The sequence below is a fragment of the Drosophila grimshawi genome, unplaced genomic scaffold (genome assembly GCF_018153295.1).
Source record: "Drosophila grimshawi isolate 15287-2541.00 unplaced genomic scaffold, ASM1815329v1 contig_1006, whole genome shotgun sequence".
Lineage (NCBI taxonomy): Eukaryota > Metazoa > Arthropoda > Insecta > Diptera > Drosophilidae > Drosophila > Drosophila grimshawi.
This window is the reverse complement of record NW_025062489.1, coordinates 266,702-275,821: the sequence shown is the minus strand read 5'-3', so window position 1 is coordinate 275,821 and position 9,120 is coordinate 266,702. Positions and strand designations below refer to the sequence as shown.

General features: G+C 41.5%; 2 protein-coding genes and 1 long non-coding RNA gene across 3 annotated transcripts; 2 read left to right on the top strand and 1 right to left on the bottom strand.

Moving 5' to 3' along the window:
• Positions 1-2: 2 nt before the first annotated feature.
• Positions 3-6,293, bottom strand: LOC122322533. The gene is made up of 3 exons (XR_006246680.1): positions 6,158-6,293; positions 5,804-6,088; positions 3-283 (listed from the first exon to the last, which is right to left on the bottom strand). It is a non-coding gene; the product is annotated as an uncharacterized LOC122322533 (long non-coding RNA).
• Positions 6,294-6,396: 103 nt separating this feature from the next.
• Positions 6,397-7,980, top strand: LOC6564884 (ubiquitin-like modifier-activating enzyme 5). The gene is made up of 2 exons (XM_001990884.3): positions 6,397-6,763; positions 6,844-7,980. Exons 1-2 carry the CDS (start codon positions 6,504-6,506, stop codon positions 7,778-7,780), a joined length of 1,197 nt encoding a protein of 398 aa, XP_001990920.1. The 5' UTR covers positions 6,397-6,503; the 3' UTR covers positions 7,781-7,980.
• A 186-nt stretch (positions 7,981-8,166) lies between these two features.
• Positions 8,167-9,085, top strand: LOC6565010 (signal peptidase complex subunit 2). Its single transcript, XM_001990883.3, has 2 exons — positions 8,167-8,320; positions 8,423-9,085. The coding sequence occupies exons 1-2, from the start codon at positions 8,282-8,284 to the stop codon at positions 8,966-8,968; spliced, it is 585 nt and encodes a 194-aa protein (XP_001990919.1). The 5' UTR covers positions 8,167-8,281; the 3' UTR covers positions 8,969-9,085.
• The last annotated feature ends 35 nt before the right edge of the window (positions 9,086-9,120 follow it).

Genomic DNA, 9,120 nt, shown 5'->3' with positions numbered 1-9,120 from the left:
AAATTGCGCTTCTGTGTTTCAATTCTTTTTGCACAGGTTAAAGTTTAATTGACAATTTTGCCTTCAAATGGGTGTTTCTTATCAGATCTTGATGAAATGTTTACAGTAGATAAAAAAATATCAATGCTAATATCTTTAAAATTGAAATAAAATAGACTTAAACTGCGTGAGATATACGAGAACTTTCATTCCAAATTGTAGTTCACATTTCTTGTTGTCTCTGAGATCCGACGGATGGATGGATGATTAAACGGATATTGCTAGATTGACTCGACTGTTGATACTGAAAAAAAAATATATAAACATACTTTATGGGATCGGATAGGATTTCTTATGCTTGTTTCATACATATGCACATATATATCCATAGGGTAAACAAATTACACCTTTTACCTTTGGTAAAAAACTTAAAATCAATTATCAATTGTTTTACAAAAAAAACTCGCTGATATTTGAAATTATACAAGCCTAATACTCAACTACATATATTTACATATTTATAGAAATTGTTGTGGTGACTGACTGATTGATCATTAATTGATGACTGATAGGTGATCAATGCACACTACTGTAAAAATTCGAGCCACTGAATGGGGGAAAAGTGAGGTTACAGATACTATGCAATTTCCGTGGCTTATACCACCGACAAAATTCGATTTCCTTGCTAAATTGGATCAGCTTCCAATATGGTGATTCCAAATTTTCAAAGCAGAAGTTGTTTAACTCATCTTACAAAATTTACCAACAAAAAAATTAAATTAATTAAAATAGGCATTGCAAAGCAGTCGCCGATTCAACATCTGCTCTGCACTAGCGCTCATTCAAGAGATTTACAAATTAATTAAAAAAAGAACAACTTTTTTGAAAAGTTCGAAAAATTTAAAAATATCGCAGGATCTCCCTGCAGAGAATGTCGCGAGACAGATGAACGTTCGCGCCCTGGATTGGAAGAGGTCCTCGCGAGTGGTAGACAATCCTCCACAGCGTACCACTCCAGCACCAATCAGGAGAGCGCCACAGGCACAGCATGGGCAAAGTCGGGCCCCATCTTTGAGGCATACAAGTGTGGTTGGACCACCACGACCATCACGCCCGGTACCGAACGCTGTTAGGCAAGAAGTACGGTGACCAAAGAAGAGGAAGAAGTTCTTGCCACCGTGGGGAAATGTCGACCACCGGACAGGAGAAATGTCTGCGGTTTGAGGGTCAAATGGTACCTAGGTATCTTCAGTAAGAACTTGCTCTTGATGAGGCTCTCAAAAAGGTTAAGCAATCGAGCACAAGCAAAAGCATAACCCGCCCCAACAGAGGAAGGGATCGGATAGATCCAGCACACAGAGCTTGTATCATGGTGAGAAAGAGTATTAACATTACAATTTTTTTAGAATTCCTCACTAGAGAATGCGTTCCCATAGCTCTGCAGGCCACTGGAAGGCCATCTCTTCTTAGAGCGTCATATATTCATACTTGAACCATAGTCTTTATCCCCAAAGCAGGGAAGAAAGATATCACCAACTAAAACTCGTTCAGACCCGTCAGTTTAACATCCTTTTTTCCTGAAAATGATGGAAAAGCAAAGTTAAAAGAGCACGCAGGTCTGCGGACCTAGTACTTTTCCAGCTGCGGCGTACTTTAAGTGTTGCAGTTGATAATAAGGAAGTAGCAATGTGCGCCTTCTTAGATATAGAAGGCGTCTTTGACAACACATCTCGTATTGCGATCAAGGTACCCTCTCGAGGGGTCTGGAACCAACTACCAGTAGGTGGATACTCTCACTGCTGCTATTCAGACAATCCACAGCATCACTACATAACAGCAATGTAACAGTCATAACTACTAAAGGCTGATAGACGGTGTGCGATCTGCACTAATCTAGGCCTGTTAGTAGATTAACTACTTAGGAGCCTTCCCAGCAGGGGTATTTGCCTCCCGTGTACAAATACGATATCAAAGTGCTCCAGAGCACTTTATATGTGTCGTAGCAAAGTCATGGGGTACATCACCAAAGATAATAAGATGGCTATACCGAATGGTAGTAAGCTCCATGCGGTATTCGGGCTCGGCTGATTGTTGTACAAAGACAGCAGCAAAAGTTGCAGAGAATGGCCTGCGAATGTATGACAAAAACAATGCGCACCTACCCAACAATGGTCTTGGAAGCCTTAATGGAGCTCACGTCATTTCGCTCCAACAAAAAGCTACACTTCAAAGGATGCCGGCAGAAGGGGTTGGGGCAATCATATCCTAGGACAGAGAGATGCCCAACTTCTTTCAGATTATCTTCCCTACTGTTGCAGCCTAGGGATAAAATGACATATGGATATTTATTCGAAAATCACAGTTCATGAGTAGAAAAAGCGAATGGACGACATTAGATGAAGCTCACCGTAGTACACCGATGGATCACTCACCTACAAGGGCACATGCCTTGGAAAGGTGGGCCCTCTGATATCCTACCACGAATCACTGAGGACGCACACCAAGAAATTTCAAGCTGAGGTGCAGTAGGGGTTTGAAGTTGAAACGTAACTATCGGAACATGCATATAGCCATCCTATCCAATAGTCAGGCAGCAATAAATGCTATTAGGGGGACGAAGATAACGTCAAGTGTAGTTCGTGAGGTACGATCCAAATCGGGATACATGATAGGCTTATCCTAAGATGGGTCCCGGGCTACAAGGATGTAGCGGGGAACAAAGTGGATGATGAGCAAGCGAGAATGGGAGCAGAGATGCCCCTAACGGGAAGACACACTTAAAAACGAAGAAAGCCAGAGGCGACAACTGTGTTGTGCAGAGACATCGGGTAACCGTCAAGCCAAATGTCTTTTGGGTGACTAAAATCACCAGCGATTAAAGCAGGTAATAACAATGGGGAAGAATAGGCTTGGGAAACTTAGCGGTATATTGACAGTACATTATAGACTAAGAATTCGCCTATCTTAACTTTGTATTTATAGTATGAACTATATGGGTTTTGTGAAAACGAGGATGAATACCCAAAGCACATCCTAGTAGATTGTGTTGCCTTAATTTGTTGCGGCGGGCGGCGTGACATCGATAGTTGGCGCTGCCAACAGGCAAACAGGTGATAACCCACAGATTGATTTTTAAGAGAGTGGAGGGAGAGGAACTTTTTGGTAGGAAAGAGAGAGGGAGTTCGCGCGCTCAAGAAAGGGAGATGGTAGAATATTATCCGAGCGGCGAGCAAAAGATGGAATAAAAAGGCCAATGATCTGATTTTTTGGAGGACAGTTGAAAGTCAGCGGCGATAAGAAAGAAGTAAGAAGGAGCGTAAATTGCGGGAGTAAAATTTCTTTTTTTTTTTGAAAAGAAAAGGTGAAAAAAAAGGGAGAGAAATATCGGGACTAAATTTGAATTAAATACCGAAAATACCAACCTACAATATTTAATAAAATTCACCGACGGCAACAAATTCAAATGATCGAGAAAAATTTAAAAACCAAAAATACAAGCCTACCATATTTAATAAAATCCCCCGACGGCAACAAATTCCAATGATAAAGAAAATTTAAAGACCGAAAATACAGACATGCAATATTTAATAAAATCCACCGACGGCAACAAATTCAAGTGATCAAGAAAAATTTAAAAACCAACAATACAAACCTACAATACTTAATAAAATCCACCGTCAGGTGGATAGAGAAGAAATTAAAACCCGCAAATACGAACCTACAAAGTGTATAAAACCAACCAATATTTAAGTAAAAACGCCCAAATGCACACCCGCCAAGTTTAATAAAATCCGCCCCGACGACAAGCCGCAATCAAAAACCGCCGACGAAGACACCAAAAATTTAAATGTAATCCCAAACGATTAAAGTGAAGTCCACACCGGGAGAAGACTACCAGGAGCAGACTGCCTTCCGGAACCAAGAGCGACAAGGAAGAGCAGCACGAAGGGAGAGAGGGATCGGAACCATTCAACAAAATCGTGAATCCGTTCCAATCAAATCTCGGCGGAAGGAAACTTATGTATTTAATTTTATTTCTTTTATATATATTTTTTTTTTATTTACGCTGTGCAAATACGCATTCCGGCTTTTAGCTTTAATCGTCACTGAGACATTTCTATGTGGGTTTTCTACGTGGCAAATGCTGGTTGATTAAACAAATATTTTTCTTTCCTCTGGCATAAAATTTCTGTGAGTAGATACCCTCATATTTATCCCGGGGAGCTCCGTAGGTTACTTAAGGGTGTCCCCCAATAATCTGAAAACTAACCTTCGGTTGAAAAAAAAGGATATATATATATATATATATATATATATATATATATATATATATATATATATATATATATATATAATAACCTAATTTTTATATATAGGTTATGTAAAAAGACTTTAAGCCCAAAAACAAGACTGCGCCAAAAGACGGCAATTGTGAAGGCGTAGAAGGTCGAATAAAGATTAGTCAGGTCTCGTTCCTTTAAATTAAATTTAGGGTAATAACTATATATACTAATAAGTCAGAGCATAAAATGTTTGCCGTAAGCTATGAATATTAAATATACTTAGTCAATTAAAATGAAGGCTTAAGTTTAGTAAATGGAGGGGAGGGGGTCAAAAGGTTCTTAGAATAATCTGTGATCTTTGATATTAAAAGGGTGGGGCCCTAACTATATGGTTTTGCCCCACAGGAAGGGCGGGAGCGCTACGGTTGTAACAGCAGGGCCACCGTTGGACGTCGAAGTTAACGAATTTTTTGTTTTAAATAATTGTTGCCACTGTCCGATAAATCAGCTGTTTATTAGTGATGTGTAGATTTGTTTAGTGTTGTGTTATTGTACGGTCGGCGGGCATGGGTAGACCCACTAATGGAGTACTGGCTGGCCGTAGCTGCCCCACTAGGACAAACCGACTCGTAACAAATTAGTTCCAAAGACATAGAAACCCTCAACTAAACAAAGATTCTTGAATTTGTGTAAGAGCTGGGATTGATGGAAGAGCTATAGGCTCAGAAGAGTTTACAATAGATCTAGCAGGTTGCAATGCACATATCCGGACAATAATAATAATATTTGTTATTCTTTGTTGCAGAGAAATAAAATATTAAAATGTGATGCTCAAGAGTCTGAATAGAATATCACATGAAGGAAAGAAAAAGTATCGCAACATCCAGAAGACAATCTGCTGGTTGTCATGGAAGCCAAAGAATGGAAGTGCCCTAGCCAAATTAACGGATATTCGTATCGCCTTCATGCAAAACTCCACAACGATTACTATATGTAGTTTGTATACAAGGAAGGATTCAATTTTGAAAAGCCTGTTTAAGCCGCTGAAAGCCGTTATTGAGAAATGGGGTTCGACAGAAGTTATATAGTTGTAGAAATCATGGTATTATCTTAAGTGCGTCTGTATATATATATGAAATTTGTTTAAAACAGATCGCTCACAATTACCGGCTAGTTATCGGCTCAGTTGGAGATCGTCCGCGATTATTGGGCGGCAAGTTAACAAGGATTTGCTCACTACTGTGTTGGCTGTGTGAATGTTATGCAGCCTGCGTGTCCTTTACTTCCTATAAATTTCTCATCAAAATTTATATGACAAATTCCCGTGTCTTTCATCCCACCCAATCACATTAACTTTAGCCTTCATTTTCATTTTGTATTACACTAGATTATTAGTCCGCGCTTCGTCATATTTTCTCATCAACAATATTCTTATCTAATAAATGAAAATTTTGAATATCTAATACTCTGCTGGCCGACACTAAATTCTTTTATATATACATATATTATATTAACTATTATTTATATGACCTAATGCTTACAGAAGTAACTTAGATTTTTGTTTGTTACATCACTGCTGAGCCAAATGAACATCACTGTTGCTGACATTGCGCATCACTGATGCCTTGGGGGTTATGGACGATCAGCTGATTGCGGCTGATCACGGATCACTTTTCCCTGGATTGCACTTCTCCGATTCTGTTTTAGCCCAGTTGTCCCCCGGCGATTTCCTCCGTAGTGGCGGCTGGTCAGGTTAGTTTATTCTGTCGGTTGCTGCCGCTTGCTTACTCCTTTCCATACTTTTTAATTTTATTTTATTAATCTTTCTTTGTGGATAAATATATCTATATATATATATATCATATTTATTTATATATATCTATTATTTTACTAACTTTTAAGCTTTCTATGCGCATGCGCCCTTTCTCTTCCTTTTTTCTTCCTCCGTTTTTCTTCCTTCCTTTTTTCTTTTTTCTCTGAAGGTGGTGCTAACATAAATTATCGATCTATCGCCGACCATTATACCTTATAAAAATTTTTAAATCACAGCTCGAGCTGATTCCACGATTCTCGCTTATCGATAATCATCGTTGGACAAGTCGATGTGCAAATCGTCTGGCAACGCCGGCACAGCTGTATTAATAAAGTGACACGACGACAGCTGAAACGTTGACAGTTCGAGTGTTTTACTTTGTTTTTATAGATTTGTTTTGCTGTTGAGTCGAATTGCCTGTTGCTGCCATGTCCGCTGCCATTGACGAACTGCAGGCAATCATTGCCGAGCTGAAGTCGGAGCTCGAGGAGCAGAAAACGACGACGCGCAATGCGCGCGAGCGCATCGAACGCATGTCCGCCGAAGTCGTCGATTCCAATCCATACAGCCGCCTGATGGCCCTGCAGCGCATGAACATCGTTAAGGATTATGAGCGCATACGCGACAAGGCGGTGGCTATTGTGGGCGTTGGTGGCGTTGGAAGTGTCACCGCCGACATGTTGACGCGGTCAGTGGACAAAAGATGCAAATGTTTTTTTTTTTTGCTTTTTCATCTGTAGACTTTTTTGTTTTTGTTATTGTTTGCAGCTGTGGCATTGGCAAGCTAATACTGTTCGACTACGACAAGGTGGAGCTGGCCAATATGAACCGATTGTTCTTCACACCCGACCAGGCAGGCCTGTCCAAAGTGGAGGCAGCGGCGCGCACATTGAGCTTCATCAATCCCGATGTGTGCATTGAGACACACAACTACAACATAACCACAGTGGATAACTTCGATCAATTCCTGAGCACGATCTCTGCGAGTGGCATTGCGGTTGGCCAGCCCGTCGATCTGGTGCTCAGTTGCGTGGACAACTTTGAGGCACGCATGGCGATCAATGCCGCCTGCAATGAGAAAAATATGAACTGGTTTGAATCCGGCGTCTCGGAGAATGCCGTTTCCGGCCACATACAGTTCGTACGTCCCGGCGATACAGCATGCTTTGCCTGCGCCCCGCCTCTGGTTGTCGCTGAGAACATTGACGAGCGGACGCTGAAGCGTGAGGGTGTCTGCGCAGCCTCTTTGCCCACAACGATGGGCATTACGGCTAGCCTCCTTGTCCAGAATGCACTCAAGTATTTGCTGAACTTTGGCGAGGTCTCTGACTATTTGGGATATAATGCGCTAAGCGATTTCTTTCCCAAGATGACTCTCAGGCCGAACACGCAGTGCGATGATCGCAATTGTTTGGTGCGCCAGAAGGAGTTCCATTTGCGTCCGAAGCCAGTCGAGAAGTTGGTGGAGGTGGAGGTATCCGATGAACCACTGCATGCCTGCAACGATTGGGGCATTGAGTTGGTTGCAGATAATGTGCCGACAACGACGACCAAATCCCCGGAAAATACAAATGTCGCCTTCGGTTTGCGTCTGGCGTATGAGGCGCCGGATAAGTCAGAGAAATCAGAAACGACGGCTACTGCTGGTGATGGGGTGTCGGAGGCGAGTCTGGAAGAATTGATGGCGCAAATGAAGTCGATGTAACATAGCAGCTGAAAACAACTTCCATAACTCCATTATTTGTAATTATATATTAACAATTTACTTATAAAACGAATCACCATTTTTTTTTTTAATTATCTATCGATAACAAATGTTATTAAGGGAAGTCTTAACAGTAGCATACGTGGTACAAATCTACCAAACCCGCATCAAAATGTTAATAAAACAAACGTTATTTCTGACTTGTTTTTTTTTTTTGTTTTGTATACTCGACACATATTCGTTTTTACTCCCTAAATATATTATTTAAAATATATATGGATGTGTGTTTTATTTGAATTTATCGATTTTGCTAGGAACAAATAAATTCTACTAAGTGGCAACCAGGCCGCAATACACCAAAAAATAACTTCTTTTGACTTTGTGGTCACACTGTACATCAAACAGAGTAGTAGGAAGTATTTGTCGCGTTGTCAAAAAAAGGGATTAAAGTGTTCTTTTCAATCTCAGCGCTAGCCAAATCGATTGTAAAGAGTAGCAACAATGTCTAAAAAGGAGGATAAAGCACAGCCCGCGGAAGAGGTAACTAATCCAAAGGACTTCGCCAGGTTTCCTCTTGCTTTTTTTTGTACACGTCACTCGACAGCGTATCTTATATTTAAAATGAATGATTACAATCCACAGCTGGTCAAGGTAAACAAATGGGATGGATCAGCGGTGAAGCATGCACTGGATGATGCAGTGAAGACCTGTCTACTGGGCGATCGTCCCCAGTTGAAGGAGCAATTTGGATTGGTAAACACCCGCCTGCTGCTCTGTGCCTTGGCTGTCGGTGTCGCCATAATGGCGCACGCCTGGGACTTCACCCATCCATTTCCGCAGTCGCGGCCGGTGCTGCTGTTCAGTGCGCTGGCCTATTTCGCCCTGATGGGCGTGCTCACGCTACACACAACGTTCCGTGAGAAAGGCACCTTTGCCGTTGCCGTGCAGAAGGAGGCCGGTGGCGGTAAGACGAATCGCACCTGGGAGGCCAGTTCGGACATGAAGAAGTACGATGACAAATACATGCTCACCCTCTGTGTCAGGAATGGGCGAGGACAGCGCGAGCAGACCAGCACAAAGTCATGTGCCGCCTTCATCGATGGCAACGGCATCATTCTGGATCATCTGGTGGCTAACGAAGTCAATCGTTTGTACAACTTGCTGGCTGCCGAAAAGAAGAACAAATAGCTGGAGCAACAATAGGCAGCAGCAGCAACACCAGCAATTGCTGGTTGCTTAAGCATTTTTTTCTTGCGCTTTCCATCTACTTTTTTATGTCTTATTAAATCTCTCTCATTAAATTAATTCGCCAATCTTTAAATATGTAACTCCGATATGAT